The 17831-nt window shown below is 55.1% G+C and overlaps 6 protein-coding genes across 6 annotated transcripts; 3 read left to right on the top strand and 3 right to left on the bottom strand.

Annotated features, from left to right (window-relative positions):
- Positions 1-3681: 3681 nt before the first annotated feature.
- Positions 3682-5163, top strand: INS49_013257 (uncharacterized protein; the record flags this gene model as incomplete). Its single annotated transcript, XM_043173956.1, has 1 exon — positions 3682-5163. The coding sequence occupies one exon, from the start codon at positions 3682-3684 to the stop codon at positions 5161-5163; it is 1482 nt and encodes a 493-aa protein (XP_043020901.1).
- A 1442-nt stretch (positions 5164-6605) lies between these two features.
- Positions 6606-6919, bottom strand: INS49_013256 (uncharacterized protein; the record flags this gene model as incomplete). The annotated part of the gene is made up of 2 exons (XM_043173955.1): positions 6606-6851; positions 6908-6919. 2 exons carry the CDS (start codon positions 6917-6919, stop codon positions 6606-6608), a joined length of 258 nt encoding a protein of 85 aa, XP_043020900.1.
- A 1304-nt stretch (positions 6920-8223) lies between these two features.
- On the top strand, positions 8224-8821 carry INS49_013255 (uncharacterized protein; the record flags this gene model as incomplete). The annotated part of the gene is made up of 2 exons (XM_043173954.1): positions 8224-8472; positions 8546-8821. 2 exons carry the CDS (start codon positions 8224-8226, stop codon positions 8819-8821), a joined length of 525 nt encoding a protein of 174 aa, XP_043020899.1.
- Positions 8822-9948: 1127 nt separating this feature from the next.
- Positions 9949-12460, bottom strand: INS49_013254 (uncharacterized protein; the record flags this gene model as incomplete). The annotated part of the gene is made up of 5 exons (XM_043173953.1): positions 9949-9964; positions 10039-10318; positions 10677-11021; positions 11075-11301; positions 12246-12460. 5 exons carry the CDS (start codon positions 12458-12460, stop codon positions 9949-9951), a joined length of 1083 nt encoding a protein of 360 aa, XP_043020898.1.
- A 583-nt stretch (positions 12461-13043) lies between these two features.
- On the top strand, positions 13044-14396 carry INS49_013253 (uncharacterized protein; the record flags this gene model as incomplete). The annotated part of the gene is made up of 2 exons (XM_043173952.1): positions 13044-13297; positions 13367-14396. The coding sequence occupies 2 exons, from the start codon at positions 13044-13046 to the stop codon at positions 14394-14396; spliced, it is 1284 nt and encodes a 427-aa protein (XP_043020897.1).
- Positions 14397-14841: 445 nt separating this feature from the next.
- On the bottom strand, positions 14842-16473 carry INS49_013252 (uncharacterized protein; the record flags this gene model as incomplete). Its single annotated transcript, XM_043173951.1, has 1 exon — positions 14842-16473. The coding sequence occupies one exon, from the start codon at positions 16471-16473 to the stop codon at positions 14842-14844; it is 1632 nt and encodes a 543-aa protein (XP_043020896.1).
- Between the last annotated feature and the right edge of the window lie 1358 nt (positions 16474-17831).

Genomic DNA, 17831 nt, shown 5'->3' with positions numbered 1-17831 from the left:
AACGAGTGCGTGCATTATGATCAGGTAGCTTCATCCATTATACTGGAGGCTGAGATTCACCAAACTTCGTTGCAGTCAACTGCCTAGTAGCGGGTGGAGTCTAGTCAGTTTGGAATGTTGTCAGTTTATAGGATTCCTAGGGTGGGCATACACGTGGACTAAGAGTGACATGTTCTTGTCCCAGGTTATACAAGGTAGATCTTGGCCCATTCGCAGACTAATTGATAGCATGTCACGACATTTCGTCGAGCTTGGGGATGATATAATCCCGCTTGGCTGCGATGGCCACCCTATTCAACTCTGATGGCCAGACAATACACATGATCTCAACCGCTTCTGGGAAGGAGGATTTGTGTATTTTGGGTGGTAATGGTACACTTCGGATAGGCAACTGTCGAGGTATGGTCACTTGAATTTGCCTGAAATCGGGCTAATTGTCGTGGTGAAAGCCTCGGTCACTCATGTCAGTGCCCGCGCCCCCGGGTGAGGTGATGAGACCAAACATATGGCCGTGCGACCAAAGTCCATGGCTGGTACCCTCCCATATTTGCGCATAGTGCTGCAGCTGGAGGAGCAGCAGCGGGGCACCGGCTCGGAGCCTTGGACACGATCCCGGCTCGAGGGATATGGCGGGCAGGATGGACTTTGGCTTGTTTTCCACGACTCGCCCAATGTAGATCGGCAAGACTGGCATAACCACATCACTGAGAGGTGAAATACTACAGGGTTGTTCAAGGCAACTTCGACTTCCGGGCGAAAATGATAATGTAAAGAAAGGGACACGAGGGACTGATGGAGGCCCCCGGAGAGGCCGTGAATAGGCAGTTCAAGTCGGCGTCCGAGACAGCCATGAGAAACGTCTGACACACCTAACTAACCACAGGTATCTGACCATGGCACTCGCTTCTCCCACACACAACAGAGGTTAGCGTCCAGCCAAGCTTGCTGACTGCCGGGTCGGGCCATATGTTAGAGCCACTGCAGAACGATGGGCTGTTTCGACACGCTTGTAGGTTCAATACATCTACCCACGAGCACAGGTAGCGGAGAGACCCCTCGCCCGTGCAAGGCTATGGTACTTGACCATCGGCGGTGTAGTCAGGTTGCATCCGCCCCAGAGCGAGAATGCTGTCAGCTGACACGCGAGTCCTCACATCAGATCGTCTGGGGGGGCTGTTGTTCCCATTGGTAACACGACTCGGTGAGCCATCAGGATGCCGTCACTGTCGATGTGCTTCGTGCTGGGCCGTTGATGCACCTTTCTCATCACACACGTGGGCGCCAAGTGAGGCTTTGTTAGTATGCACATGACCACGCGAACGGTGTTCCGGTCGAGAAAGAAAAGGCCCTGATGTACGACCACAAAGCCGAGTTCTCCCGGGGTTACGGCGTTCAGTATGGGTGCAGGCAGGCTGTGAACTGTCGTGTTACAGCCCTCCCGGGTGGCTGCAACTCTTGACAGCGTCAGGATCACCTTGGTGTGCCTAGCAATTCAAATTCTCCGCACCCGCAGTTTGTCTGGTTCGCAGTTGGAAAGTCACATCGCCCCCGCGTGTCAAAGTCGTCAGTCTGCTGCCGCAGAGTCGCAGAACGCGGGAAATTTGACGGGATGGATGGGTGGGCTTGGCACCTAGTAGGTCCGTCAGAGAGTCCTTGCCTCTCGCCTCGTTGCTCGCGCCGGCATTGATCTTCCGCCGCTCCGCGATTGTCCTGGGGGCTTGCGATTTCCGGCCTAGTGACGCGGTGTCGAGCAGCGGCGATCAGGCTCGAATGCCTACGGCGGCCCATACGATGCACTGCGAAGCGATGCGAAGCGATTCGACGAGGCTTGAGTTCTGCGCGGTGCGCTGAGTCTTGTTGGGCGCTGTCGCCAGCGGCGGTACAGTACGTAGTGTTCGCAAGAGAAGTCGGGGATCATGACCGCGGTGAGTAGCCCCGGATGAAGTCATCGTCCCAGGTTTGCCCCTGTTACCGGATTGGGCTGTTTTGTGTTCACGTTGAGCCGAGCCGGGCAAGAGTCCCTGGCTGGGCCATTTCTGTTTGGCTGCCCTGAAAGTGTTGAGACTGACTCGGACGTCTGGGATGTTACATCGACCGCTGTTCAGGAACCAAAGAGCAGAAGACAAGTCTGGCTGCAGCAGGCGGGCCGTCTCTAGGAAGAGATGGACGATGAGGCTACAGCAAGCAGCCAACAACTAGAACTAGTACGGTGCTTTGTACACACACGCACGCGCACACAGGTACGGTATGCACAGCATGTAGACCCTAATTATGCAGTCTATTCTACCTTCATGCGGGGGCAGTGTGGGTGGGTGGGCGCTCCAGCCGCGGTGACAGTGACAAGTGACAGCCAGCAGCAAGTGAGGAGACAAACCGGCGGGATGTCACCCGATTTAAAACGCCGCGATCCGAGTCGACGGCGCGAGATGGGGCAGCTGCAGCACTACGTCATGCGGCCCAGGTCACTCCATCCGGTGCCTCCCGTCAGACTCCGTCAGCGGCCAGCATCATCTGGCCCACGAGAGCTGATTTGACTGTGTGTGAACTGGGATACCGGTGAGGGCACACGGCCAGAGGCGGCCGTCCACACACTGAGAATGGGCTCACACAGAGATGGCCACAGCATATGACGTTTGCAGCAGGACAGGTGGCACGTCTTCATTGACAGGCTGCTTGATGCGAATGAATGGCAGCAGCAACCTGTGTGACCGTGACGGTGCCTGACTCCGGAACGAGCCAGAAACAGCTGTGAAATGCCTCACTTGAGCAGTCTGCGCCTCGGTTACCGTGCTGTGCGCAGTGGCCCATCTGCTTGCTGTGCAGGGACAGGAGTAGGCAGAGGGAGTGATTCATATCCCCGCTCTGCTATAATGTTGCGTTCGTCCCTGCAGCAGGCCGCGAGTCTGACCATTTCCTTTTTTTTTTTACCTGCTACGGTTATTAATAAATATCCAACAACAACGATCTCCGAATCCTTCCCCTTTTTTCCCAACACCCTCCCAGAAGACATCCCGCACCTGAGATACCAACTGGTTGCCGGGACCCCTTACAGCAAAACAGCACAACATCATTCTTCGCGTCTTGCACCTGCGCCGTGCTGCCACCCTTGCGGCCTGCCGCCTCACCCACACGCCACACTACCGCTGCAAGATCCGGTAGTGCTCGCAGGCTAGTCCGAATCCTGCTTGTTTTGGCCCCTCCAAGTGCCTCTCCAACATCCCCAACGGGCTCTTTCCAGCCCCCGTCCTGACGGTCCAGACATCAGGCCAGGTCTGGGCCCCCCAGGCCTCCCGGCCATCGCCACCAAGCGCTGCCGATCTGATTGCGACCCCCGACCGGATACGACTTCCGCTACCACAAGTTCTTGTATTTCGTTCCAGGGGGCTGGGATCATTGACGGGTTTCACCGCTAATTCTGTCCTTCTCCAAGCCAACGTCACCCTCCTATAACCGTTGCCCCATATTATCCGAGAAGCGTTGCTTCCCACCCTGTTTTCCCGCCTCTCTCCATCTGTGTTTTCCCCCCAGAAAGGAACATTGGCACTCCAGACAACCACACCAACCATTACTGCTCCATAACATATACTCCAGAAGAAAGTGGATGAGGGCAAGAATTGCTGCAGCCCACCATCAGTCTCGGATTCCGATTCTCTCTAGCCACTGGTATCCCACGCCGACACCATGTGGGCGTATGATGACGGCCGAGGCCGCCGAGCGAGGGATATACCCAGTTCGCGGCCCGCGAATTACTACGATGATGCCTATGAGCGAGCACCACCGCGCTCCTCACGCCATGCCTACCCAGAGCCTCAGCCAAAGCACTCGTCGCACGACCGCCACCGCCGCAAGTCTGCACTGGTCGACCCGGAGGCGCCCAGGCCGCGACGCAACACCCACGGGGGAGTCAACGTCGTCGCATCGGACGACGGATCGGGGTACCCCTTCGGAGCAAACGGCTCACGGGATATTTACGGGTCTTCGTACCCGGGGAGGAAATCCCGGCATGACGTGGAACAAAAGACGGGCGACAAGGACCGACGGTTCCGGGAGAAGAGGGGCACGTACGAGACCGACGAGGCGGAGAACCTGAGAAGAGCAAAGAGCTACAGCCCCCGGAGGGCAGCGAGAGAGGCCGAGGCCCCACGGCGCGTCTCGCCCCAGGCCCCCAAGTCGACCTGGCCCGAGGACGACTACGCCACGCAGGCCGGGGCGGCTGGCTCCCACCACCGGTCGTCCAGGAAGGGCAGCAAGGCGCCGCAGTACTATGAGGACGACCCGTACGCGAGCTACTACGCGAGCCAGGCACCGCGCGGCAAGAAGGGCGACCGTGGTGGGATCGCCGGGGGTTATGACTACGGCGCACCGAGCGCAGAGGAGATGCCCCGGCCCCCGATGGGCGAGCACGCCCCGTACAAGTCCTCGCCCCTGAACAACTCGTATGCAGAGGTGCCGGACGAGAAGCCCGGCAAGCACCACCGCAGCAAGCGGGACAAGGACTACTACGGCAGCGGGTACGACGACTACGCCGCCGCGCCCAAGGCAGGCACCAGCTACGACCGCGGGGGCTACGGCGCAGCAGCAGCAGCAGCAGCAGGTGCACCTACTGCTGCTCCTACTGCTGCGGACGACGCGCCGCCCCCTCGCCGCTCCCGCCACGGCAAGCACCACGACGACAGGGCCGGGGCGGACGACTACGGCTACCCGCCCCAGCCTCAGGCGCGCGGCCGCCACCGCCCGCAACCCGCCGGCGACTACGGCGACACAGACCCGTACGACCGCGCACCACCCGCAGCGCGCCCCCGCCACCGCCAGTCCATGCCTCCGCAGTCGCGCTCGCAGTACCCCGAGGACCCGTACGACGACCCCTACGGGCAGCCCGCGGCGCCGCGTCGCAGGGCCACGTCGGTGAACTACGGGAGCCAGGACCGTCACGGCGGCGGAGGGGGACGGGACCAGTACTACGACGACGCGTACGGCAGAGGAGGCGGCAGCCCGTCCGGGAGCAGCGGGTCCAAGAAGAACGGCAACAACAAGAAGAGCAAGGCGTACGCGCAGCAGGCCGGCAAGCTGTTCATGACGCACGCCGTGCCGGTCATCAAGAAGGAGGCCGTGCCCTTCCTGACCAAGGCTGCGCAGGCGTACTTTGAGCAGCAGAAGAGGTGATGACTTGTGTGTTATGAGTGAATGACGGACGCAGTGATGATGATATATACTATGTGTGTGGTTTTGGTGACGGGACGGGTCTAGAATGAAACGCTCTCAAGACTAGAGGTGCCATGGTTCGGCTGTGTCGGTTACAGGGACGGAGTTATTCAACAGGCGGAAGAGGTCGCCACCTCTTTTGGGTCACATCTGGACCCAACATGAACTGGCACTATGACGATTTTGCTTGGGGGTTATGAGATTATATGAATCGGAATATGACGGTGTTTCTGTTGGCGTACCGAGACTGCGGGCAGGGGATGGGATATGAGCTGTATGGTGCGATATCAATCTTGCCCACTCCATGTTGTGTCGGACAATACCAAAGTACCTACTTGTAGCATAGTAAATCACAACCACTATTCACGTTGCAAGGGATCCCTGAATTCATCGACCAGCCTGAGGCTCCCTTCGATCTTGGCTATTGTTGCCTTAAACCATGCATTTGCCAAGTTTGCTTCATATCTGTTTCGATGTAGCAAAGTCGTCGACCACTGACTCGTTGACATACCAAGTTGTGTCAAAAAAAAGATGCCAACTGACTGCCCTGGGCAGCTGGGCAGATGGAAAGCTTAAGTCATTTGACAGGCACTTTTAATCCAAAACTAGAACCGGCCTCAGCCTCTGGTGATCCCGCACTTGTCATGTCAACTTCAGCCAGGGCAGCTGACTCTTTGCAACGGTCGACTTGACGTGCCTCTCACTACCTTGGCCGGCTGCAAATCAGTCAACATGCTCCCAAGATATTTATATTCCAGCATAGCCATTGTAGTAGCGGTTTGAGGGAGTGCTTCCAAATCTCAGCCTCCATCTGCTAATAACATTTTGTCGCCCTCGACCCAACCGTTGTCAGGCCCCGGTAGTATCATCGGGCCACATCGACATGACGCATGTATTTCAAAGGGACTATTAAGCTTCGCTTTCAGCCTTTGCATTTCAATGATTCGCCCATATGGCATGGGATTCGTTGTATTCAGAATCATCAGGTTCCTCCAGCGCCCAAGTGCTCCTTGTCTTGCTCGCCGGCAGAGCTTCCCAGATATGTCCTGACCCTGAAGATATTGTACAATATTTACTTGGAATTGAAATTCTTCCCCGCACATCAAAGTGCCTCGCCCATAACACAATCTTCAATTTTCATTCCCTCGAAGTTGTAGGCCGGCTATGGAATGAGTGTGTTCCCTGTTGTCGATTTACAGTCATTGCGGTCGTGTAGTAACGACCCGATACATCCTGGTTTCCTCCCCAACTCAACCCTCGTTTGTCGTGTGCCATTGCGGTACACTGTGTTACTCTGGTTCAGCAACGTCTTCAGCTAGAGGCTTCCGGCGTGGCTTGCCACAAGAGCGAGAGTGCAGCTTACCGATCCGTGGTCTCTCCCCCTTGCAGCCCGTAGAAAGCCCCTAGCGCACCGGGGTGACGATCGTCGAGTTATACGCAACACAAGTGCACATCTGCCAGCAGCTGGGGTTGTTGTGGGTGACGGCCCCGTCCATGGTGCAGCCCACCACCGAGTAGCAGCTGCCGTGGGTGCACTTGAGCATCCAGTCGGTGTTGGTGCTGCGGGCCTTGATGCCGTGGCCCACGGTAGGCACGGCGAGGGCGAGGCCGGAGAAGGCGAAGGCGTAGGTGATGGTAGTGACGATGGACTATCAGGCTTTGGTGTCAGGGAGAGCCCGGTTCGCATTGATGACTGGGTACTCACTGGAGCCTTCATCTTGGCAATCGTGTGAATTCTGATGATGGTACCGAGAAAAGAAGGGGCGTGGGTTGTCTTGATTTTGTCAAGACGCTGCTATTGTGAAAGAGTGATACGAGGTCCGGCGTCGTTGCTTGAGATTCAGATGGCGTTGGCCGTTGTGGAAGGAGGGGCCTCGGTAGAAATGAAGGAAGACAGAGCTGCTCTGTAGCACCGTCCAAATAGTTCAAGCAATCATGTAATTCTGGGACTCACTGGCAGGTTGAAGCGACAGTGGGGCAAGAAAATGTTACGAGCATCCTGAGCTTCCTAGTTTGTACGGATGGTGGTAGAGGAGAGCAGACCGGTATCATCGCACCGTCGGCGCAGAAAGCGTGCTGCTGCCGGTAAAATACTGCGAGCATCTTGCCAAAAGCGGGCGGTTATTTAAGGACCGTAATGTTTGGATCATGGATATTGTAGTACGACTTGACTGCCCGTTCTGTACCCCAGGACGCGCACCTGGTGTAACATTGAGGTGCAGCGCTAGGTGGTAACGGGCTTATCCGGTAGGTGGGAAGTGTCGGCCGATTTCTTTTAACGGGTAATCCTGAGCGGCTTGGCGATCCCGGCGCGGTCTTTGACCCTCTGCTACCCTCTGCTACCCTCGAGCGGTTAATTAGTAAGAAGGGTGCACACTGTCACCCCCAACATGTTCTACTTGAAACTTTGCGCTATCCAGTTACAGCGCTAGCACACCAGCAAAACCGATATCACTAGGCATTGCCCGCACACTACGTATCTAGCTAGTTGATATATGACGAGGTTGGGACCATGCACGCATGCATGTAATTGGAATTGAGCGATCCTTGCGCACCACTCATGTTCTGCCATGCCATGGTCTCCAACGAACCAGTCAACCAACCACGGTTCGCGTCTCCTCTTCAACCAGCCATTTGGGGTGCTCGCGAACGGTGCTTAACAGTGCCCATTAAGAGTGCCACTAAAGGTGTTCGGCCTGTGTTGGCTGTTGGGGTGGCCACGTGACCGACCCCTTTTTGGGCGCATGGGCCATAGCAGGGGTCCCCCAGAGGACACCTGTCTCAGGAAGTGCTCCAGGACTTCTACAATAGGGGGAAACTCATGTCGGATTCCATCCTTTTTGGGCCTCCACACCACCACCACCTGCGAGTGACTTTCATTCAACGCACACCATCCGTCGATCCTTTCTGCAATCGCTCATTAGTCCGCCGACACTGCCAGCACGGTACGACCTAGGCCCTTTATTAACTGCTACCGCTTCCAAGGTATATACAACCAAACCAGATCCACGTCCAGCAACGATGACGACCAAGCAGGTCCGCTGCCAGTTCCTCTGCGAGAAGCGGCAGCTTGAGTTCAAGCATGATATCCCCTCGTCCCTGGTCGGGCCGGCTGCCCTCGGCAACCCTGCCATGCCCCAGATGTTCACCACCGTGATGCGGCCCATCGTCATGGAGCACGCCGAGGCCTCGCTCAAGGCCTGCGAGGACAAGTGCTCGTCCAAGGACTGCAAGCGGGATGCCACCACCGTCGTCGCCACGCCCATGTCGGTAAGTGAAGACACAACACAACCACACTCTCTTGCGCTGTCATGGCGCGAGATGGTGCCCTGGTGGGCTATAGAATCACGGGCCCCCGGTTGACGGTCTTTTGCAGTACCTTCACAAGACCGAGGACCCCTTCGTGATCATCATGACGGTCGCGTGCTGCGGCAGTGAGGGCTGCGACAAGACCCTCAAGCAGGAGGCCGCGGACCTCATGATGCAGATGACAGGTGGCCTCCCGGGCCAGGCCACTGCTAGCTTCGGCGTGGCGCCCATGGCGCGGAACTCAAAGTGCTACTGCGGCTCGGCGCACAAGTACAAGAAGTGCTGCGGCAAGGAACAGGTTGCGGCTTAGAAGCAAGCACGTGCGCCTGGTGGCGTTGCTAAAATCGCATGGGCCTTGATGACCAGGACCAGAACGGGTCAAGAAGTATCTAGTACTATCTATGATGTTCTGGGCTAAACCAAATTCTTGGATCTGGGAAATCAATGGATGGACGAGCCTCACAAAAAGCCACGGCTCGATGGGCCCATCTACCAGGCCGAACAAGAGATTGTGAGGAAGGTATATGCGATGTTATCAGAGACATTCTGGTCGCCGAGTACATAACTATCTTCTCTGGACCTTTGCAGTGAGAATCTCTGCCTCGGGAATTTTGGCAAAGTTTTCTTGGGTTCACTATGGGGAAAGATCTCGGATCGAGCACGCATAACTAATCACAATTGACTTCTGCAACATCACAATTGGCACTTGAGCCGGCTGACGCAACTCCCAGCTTTTCCTAAGCTGCTACAAGCGACCGCCTCAACTAATATCTCTTCACTCGTTGAAATTGTTCTCCTGTCATGGTCATGAAGTAAGCCTTTAGATATATCAGTCAAAGGCTGGTATTTCAAACGATACTCATTCGGTGTCTAGTTGAGAGAGGCATGGTTCACAATCACCTCGAGTCAACTGTTGCCGAATCTCATATGTGCATGTCTGCTAGCAGGTAGAATTTTGCGAGAGGGTTGTTGTCTCAATCAATGTGGTCAGGAAGTCGAGCCCGGCTTGTCAGGTCCCACTCACCCCTTTCCTTCCAGAATGAGGCCCACCCGGAAATTGGGCATCTCGGTATTCAGACCACTAATATCATCATAAGAAATCACGCAGTTCAACTCATACTAACGTCAACTCCTTAGTGGCTATGCTAGCGATTTGACTACCGTCTGACTGAGTAGAGGACGTCAAATCCATAACACATTTTTTAATAGTCCATAAGGAAACATGCGCCTTGTTCTCTCTGACCAGATGGCAGGGTGCAGGGTGAACGGTTCGTCTTTCCCTGCCAAGGATCTCATATAATTGCTCCAAGTGAGTGAGGCTTGAAAATCACTCCGTCTTCGCCATTATACTGCTACTTTTCAGAAAGATGCATAACGACTTCATTCCACCTCAAGGGCTCTGACTATTGAGACAGTATTTTCTTGAGGCTCCGAGAGCTAAAGGACGTAACGGCTGTGATTTTTTAGTGTCATGGTCTCGTGATGAGCCGTCTTGAGTCTGGCCTTCGATGGAAGAAATCCACTTACAAAGCCAGGTTCTCCCTATCTGTGAGGTCCAACTGTCTCGCATCGACGACCTCTTCTGTCCGGTTACCGCTCTCGTCGACATGTTCGACCACTCCAGTCTCCCTGATCTCGCCCTTCTGGGCGAGTGAATCCCGTCTTTTGTTCTCCTTGTTCAGGTAGTACCGCAGGTACAGCACCAGGAGCATGGGAAACACGCACGCAACCCAGAGGATAACCCACCACGTTTCGATATACCTGGGTTTGTACTTGCCCTGGAAAAGCTGGGGTGATAGGATGTTGCCTAATCCGTAACCGACATGGTACAGCGCGATCACTTCACGGGTGAGACTAGCACTATAGCTCATAGGTGAACAAGACCCGCTGTGTGGCAACATCTTGGCATTGAGTGAGGCCCGGCTGTGAGAACTTACCCGTTGTTTTCTTTATATGCCCGGCCGAGCAGTTGGCTGCCCAAATCATAACAACACTGTAAGCGATCCCTCCCGGAGCCCGCATATATATCGCAGCCAGTAGGCCTGCACGATTACTCCATGGTAGTGCGATCAGCATTATGCAAGATACGATCGGCAGGATATATGCACCGGCAGACAGCCATGCCCTCGCATTCTTGGTCCTGGAGAGAATGAGGGCGGCCGTACCGAGTGACACGAGAGCCGTCAGGCCGTTGATGCATCCTAGCAGTGTTGTGTTGAGCGTGCTAAACCCAAAGGACTTGATGATGAGCGAGTACTGATTTGTGAGCCCGTTGGCCATCTCCTGGGACCAGGCATGGAGGAAAAAGAGCCATGTCTTGGGATCCTTGAGGGCTTCGACAAACTGGGTCTTCTTGAATCGTTTCTGCTCGACACCAGAGTGGTTCGACGCAATGCGCAGAATAGATTGCGCGCGTTCCTCTCTGGTCAAGAAGTGGGCCGATGCTGGGTTGTCGGGAAAGAAGAGCCAGACGAGGACGCCATGTAGCACTGTTAGGCCTCCAGTGATAACTATGTGATGTTAGATAGTTGTGAGTGATAGGAATCAACGCGCAGCGACCGACCCATAAACCACTTCCAGGGTGCGAAGCTGCCCGTCTTGATGAAAAGAACACCATACGACAGGAGTCCTGATGCGATGGGGCTCGAGTTGCCGCACGCCCACATGATCTGCATTAAAACACCTTGCTCGTCGTAGGTGAAGAACATGGATAGAATGATCAGGAATGATGGCACAATACACGCCTCTGCGAGGCCGAGAAGTATACGGACGACAAAAAGCGAGGCAAAGCTATTACATGGAATATGTAACAACAGAATCCCGCCCCTGTTCGGAGAGAGTTCAGCCAATGTCAGCATTTATCTCAAAAGGCCGGCAAGGCCCTGAACCTTTTCAGCAACTGACCAGACAATGAGGTTCGCTGCCAAATACTTTGCCACGGGGAAACGTTGCAGTGCCATGTTTTGCGGTACCTCTGCAACCAAATATCCTAGATAGAAGATTGAAGACAACCAGTTGTACTGGCCGGTAGTCAAGTGCGCATCGTCGATAGTACCGAGAATGGAAGAGTTGCCGAGCTACCTACCAGGGGTAGGGGGGGTCTTTGTATGGGTCATGCAATGCAATCATGTTTTGACATTTAATTGAAATTATATAATTCCAGCAAAATGCTAGTAAATGGCTATTAAAATACTATTAAAAATAAATTATATCAAGACTTTAAATTATATTAATATTAATTTAATATTAACGTTAATTATATATTAGCTAATATTATTATAATTTTATATTAAAAGCTTTAATTTAAATCTTATTAACTTTAAATTTATATTTATTTTTTAATATTTCCATAATTTTATAAATACTCTTATAATAAATAATTAAGCTAATAAAAAATAAATAAGTAGTTAAGTTAAGGATAAGGAAAAAAAAGAGGTTTTTTTTTACCCTTATATTAAGAGTTAATATTATATTATAGCATATTAAAAATAACTATATATTAATAACATATAAATAATGCAATATATATATAAAAAAAGCATATCAAAACCTTAATTGCATATTACTATTATATCGCTATTCCATTAATATAGTGGTGCCATGTTAACGGAAACCCCCCCTCCTACGTACCTCCCCCTGGTAGGTACGTAGAGAAATTCGGTTAATTAGCTGTCGACTTTCTGCAGACTCCAAATCTGGTCGTGTAATTACTCACAGTTTGTTTGTCAACATACATCAAGTGATAGCCAAGACAAATGAAGGGAATCACCCAGCGAACACATTTCTTGCGGATCCTCTCCGCCTCCTCGGCCGTGGGCGGCTCGACCTTGACTTGAGACAGAAGTTTGTAACTCTCGTCGGCGTACCGATCGAGCAGCTTGGGCACTGCCACCTCCGATCCATCCTGGCTGGATGTGGTCTCTTCGACAGGCACCTTGGACGTCGCCATTGTGAAATGCTTGGCCGAATCCAAGCTGGCAGGAAACAGAGAAAGGTCCAAATGTGGTTATACGCCTTGGCAGTCTTGGAAAGTCTTCCATTAAGGTCAAGGTTTGCGGGTTCCTCCATCATTACACACCCACGCGATTGCGCTCAAGATGCAACCTGCTCCCACGCGGCATAACGGGTGGCATCACCGCTCGCGACGCCCCGCATGGATTGCGAAATGTCCCAGAATTACGCGCAGTGGATATGCAGTGCCGTTGCCGGGACTAAATCACGTAGCGTGGGGTTTCTAATCATGACCGTCTTTCTACCATGTATGTATATCTTTGATGGAGATTGCTAGATAACAATTGTGAATTCTCAGGGATGGCGTGGTGTGGATGGTCTGATAGGCACTCGCCATCCCCATCTCCTCTGACGCCATCGAGGGTTTCTGATTCGACAACTCGTCAAAGGGCGCCGATCGCGGGACAGGAATCACATGTACGATGTGAGAGTTTGGATAGATATGCAGGCTGGAAAATACCACTTGCCCATGCTAGAGGCATTTCAAGGCGACGAACAAGCCAGTTTCCAGGGACCCAAACATGTCGGATACATCCAAGCTTCAGGTTGCCATCGTTGGTGCTGGCATAGCCGGCCTTGGCGCAGCCGTTGCGCTCAAGAGCCACCCAGGCGTCGATGTGCAGATCTACGAGCGGGCCAACGAGCTGAGGGAAATCGGGGCTTCGATTGCGCTTGGGCCAAATGGAATGAGGACGCTGGATAGACTTGGTGTGGACAATGCGCTGAGCCCCGATATTGCGTTCCGGAATAAGTCCTGGCATCCCATGATATACCGGTGAGTTCTACTTGCTTCAAGTTGTGAAAGGTGCGCTGCCAGGTCTGCATTCTGACGTTTTGCAAAAAGGCATTACATGACCGGCGAGATTGTCTCCGTAGACAACCACAAGGGCGAGGTTGAGCAGCGCCACTTGACTTCGCGCTTCTACAGAGCACATCTTCAGCAAGCCATCGCCAAGCACGTCGACCCTTCCAGGATACACCTGAACAAGCCCTTCGACTCGGTCACCTTCGATGAGAAGCTGAACAAGCAGGTCCTGACCTTCAGCGACGGCACCACCGCAACCGCGGACATCATCCTGGGCGCGGACGGCATCCACTCCAAAGTGCGGACCTTCTTCGTGCCGTCCTCCCGGACCGAGTGGACCGGCTGGGTCGCCTTCAGGTCCGTCTTCCCCATCTCCCACCTCGCCCAAATCCCCGACGTGCCCGACGAGGCCGAGCACATCTGGGCGCCCGACAGGACCCTGTTCGTCTCCAGGCTCGGCAGGGACCTCTTCACCGTCGTGGCGTCCCACCAGGTCGACCCGGACGCCCCCGACGCGCCCTACCGGGACGCGTCGTGGGACTCGACGGGCGACGTGGGCGTCATCCGCGAGTTCTACAGGGACTGGCACCCGAGGTACCGCGCCATCGTGGATGCGACGCCCTGGACGGGCGTCTACCCCAACTCTGCGGCCCACGCCCTCGACACGTGGGTGCTCGGGGATGGCAGGGTGACGCTTGCCGGGGACGCGGCCCATGCTCACGGGGGCGCCTTCGCCGCGGGTGGCAGCCTGGCGCTCGATGACGCGTGGGCGTTCGCGGAGTCGATCCGGTACGTGTTCCCCGAGGATGCGGGGAGAACCCCAGCTCGGCCTGCGGCGGAGGACATCGCCAGGGCGCTGCGGATCTACGAGAGGACCAGGAAGGCGCATACCGACCGGGTCATGTCGGTGGTCCACGAGCAGAACAAGAAGAAGGTCGAGAGGCTCGGCCAGGTGCAGACGGACGAGGAGCTGAGGGCGCGGCTGCTGAATCGGTATGATCCGTCGTGGATACATGAGCATGATGTGCAGCTGTCTTTCTCTCAGGCCTTGGACTCACTGGCCAACTGAGGGGTTCGTGTACGGGGAACACTTCAGCCTAAGGAAAGTGATATCCTTGTCGGGAAGGCTTCGCCTCATAAATTTCAGTAGCATGGGTCTCTTAGGAACATGCAAGAATGATAAGAGCAGCATGGCTGTGCGATACACAACGCTGTTCTAGGTTGATACGCTCCATGTAACGACTATCATGGCCTCGATCATTCGGACGTTGTAAGCTCCAAAGTATAGCATGCAGGTAGATCACCAATCATGACCATGAGTCCATGTCAGACTGACCTTATACGCCGAACTAGAGCCCTCTACGCAGTGTAAGGCCGAGCTCAGCTGGCCTCGAGTCCCGAGGTCGAAGACCAAGCGATTTCCGACCGGACACGCTGAACATAGCGTCAACGTGAGATGGTCGGCCTTGACTCATCGAACCGCAACGCGAACGGGTCGACGTGGGGTCAGACGCCTATAAAAACCCTTTAACGGCATCCCAGAACCCCTGGGGATTCTCACACATGGGCAAATGCCCGGCCTCGGGGACAATGTTCAGGTCGAGCCCTTTCTCGCCAACACCGGCCTTGAACCCTTCCATGGCCTTTACCAAGGCCCCCTTTCCATCTCCTTCTCCGACGACCAAAAGACCAGGAACGCTGGAACCTTTCATCTCCTCGCGCATGTTGTAATCCCACAGAGCCTGGCAACCGTACCTAAAGCCCTGGACGTCATTGTCGGCGACCATCTCGGTCATCCAGCTTGCGACGTTGGTCTTGGCCGTCATGGTGTTCGGGTGGAACCAGCGCTCGACTGTCGCGGCCGCCAACTTCTTGATGCCCGGGGTGCCGTCCTCGCCGATGGACTCTGCTACGGCGATGCGGTCCTTCCAGGCTCGCGTGTTGGCATCGGAGCTGGCCACGTTGAAGTCACATGCTACGAATTTGGAGAGCTTGTCCGGGTATTTGAGCGCGAACTGGAGGGTGGTAGCGCCGCCCATGCTAACGCCGACCAAGGCGTGCAGCTTCTCGATTCGAAGCCCCGATAAGAGGGTGGCGAGATCGTCTGAGAGGATATCGAGGGTCGACGGGACGGGCGGCTCCGGGACCGAATGGCGCCCTCGGAAGTCGTACCGCAGTATGCGGAGATCGGGACGAGCCTCCTTCAAGATGTCAATGAAGTCATCCCACATGTGCAATGAGGTCAGCAGCGAGTTGCAAAAGGCGACTGTGGGGGCCTTGGGGTCGGCATTTCCTTCAAGGCGGTATGGAATGGTGAGGCCGTCCTTGGCGTTGATGTGTGACTGCAGGACCGGCTTCCCATCGTGAGGAGTCGTCTTCGTCTTTGCATCTGATGATACGAAGGCCTTCTCGGCAGGAAGCGTGGCGAGAGAACTCAGATCCCTGGGACCAGGGCCAAACACGTAGAACAGAGAGTAGGCCCTCCTGTGCTTGTTGCCGATGACCTTCGCGAAGATATCCTCCCTCCACTTGGTGCTTGTGGCGGCCTTGTACTCAGGCCCTCCGAGCCCATTCTCCTTCGTGTACTCGTGCAAGATGAGGAACTTGAGTGGTGCGTTCTTGTCCAGGCTGGTTGCCGTCCTGAAGCGGCGGGTGCGCAGCCACCCAGGCACCTTGGACAACATCGGGATGTGCTCCTCCTCGTACCACTTGTCCAGAGCCTGCTCGGCGCCCTCAAGGGCCGTGAGGGTGTTCTCGACAGCAATCAGGACCTGACCCTCTGCCTCGGAGTCTGTGAGCTGCTCGATGGGCCGGAACTGGGGTGACTTCCGCTCCGACACCAGGTCGTAGAAGTAGCGGCTGACGGCGACCTGACCGATTGTCTCTGCCTCTCGTGGGCTTCTGTTCTCGCGCAGGGAGGTATATGTCGGGGTGTCGAGGTGGGACATGGACGTGACGTCGTAGGCGGCGAGGAAGTGCGGCTCCTGGGAGTCTGTGGCGGCGTAGCGAAGGCCGTTGGTGAAGATTTGTGGGAGACGAAGGCGGATGGGACCATGCTCGTTGTTATACCACTCGTGGAACTGGTCGAGGGACAGGCCCGGCTTGGGCTGCATGGTAACGTAGAGCATGCCTGGGTTGGACCCCATCTTGGTGTGTGTGGATGGGTGAAAGGCGGACGGTTGGTTCAGTCAGGCTCGAAGCTATCCGTATGGGACTTTGGCTCTCTGATGCCTGTCTTGGAAGGTGAATTGGTGTTGCTGGCTGGAGGAGTAGTAAGAGAAGGGGACGAGAATGGAGGAGGTCCAGCAGCAGCAAGCTAAGATTGAAGCACCCGACCTGGCGATCTCGGAAGTCGTCACGGGAAATCGATCATTGCTCCCCACTCTCCGTCCCAGAGACGGACGGGTCGCCCACCGGCGTGTGGAGGTGCCATGGAAGCTGGTTTGTGCCGCGGTGCTAGGCCTCTGGCGCAAGGTTGGGATGGCCGGAACGGGGGACCAGACAGAAGCTCAAGCTCGGTGCTGGGCCGGAGTTGCGGGACACACCGGCAACCGCGGGGTAAGTACCCAAGTACCCACCAAGCTTGGAAGTTACCCACTCATGGCACAGTGACCCGGCAAGCAGCGGCGGAAGAAGGTGTACCCGGACCCGTTGACCAAGAGTGAGGGGACGAGGTTCGCCGAGCGCCTGCCTTCAGACCGAAGCAATGGAGCAACGGGACGAGACCGGTGGAGGGCAAAGCAATCTTCCAGCACAGCGCTATTCATGCTTTTGTCTTGTTCCGTTCAGAATAGCAGCCTTTCTCACCTCCGACCTCGCTATTCAAACTGTGATTTGGGAAAAGCTTAAGCCCAGCCCATAAACACTCAAGCCAACGGACGTGCCAGAAGGTCGCGCGTTACGAACGACGACGACCTAGACCGTGATATCGGAGAGATTTGCACAACAACGCAGCACTTGGTATGGCTCCTCTTTGGGGGTTACGGGGCTCTTTGATGCTTTTGAGCTCCCGCGGCTGGGATCCTTGCTTTGAGTGGTACATGGCCCACAAGCTGTAGCGTTGCCTTGCTGCATGTGGCACTTGGTAGGTTTGTTCGAGGCAAGCCTGCGGAATATCGTCAATGACTGGATTGGTATGGAGGAGGCTGCATCATATGGCAAGACCACAAGTCTGCCATGAGCAAGGGGTCCAAGGGGTCAAGGCTGTCTTAAACCACAAGAGCCAAGGACGCTCCCAAGCAAAGGCACCACTTGTCTTTGATCACTCACTGAGAATGCATTGTCATGTGTTCTCGTCCCTTGTTCTTCAATCTTCCAGTTGATGCAGCCGAGCAAGTGCTTTCTCATCTATTGGACCAAGAAACCAGGGCAGAACTGTCTGTCGAGGCTGCAGCTGCCTGCTTGCGTTGCAGCTCGAGCACAAGGATGCTTGCTCGGTTTTCCTTATGCTGTCTGTTTGCTGTGACTCCAGGCCTGGACATCGTCAAGACTGCCTTTGAGTCTT

Source organism: Diaporthe citri, assembly GCF_014595645.1.
Source record: "Diaporthe citri strain NFHF-8-4 chromosome Unknown scaffold_7, whole genome shotgun sequence".
Lineage (NCBI taxonomy): Eukaryota > Fungi > Ascomycota > Sordariomycetes > Diaporthales > Diaporthaceae > Diaporthe > Diaporthe citri.
Note: the sequence above shows the minus strand (reverse complement) of the source record. Positions and strands in the feature narration are given on the sequence as shown.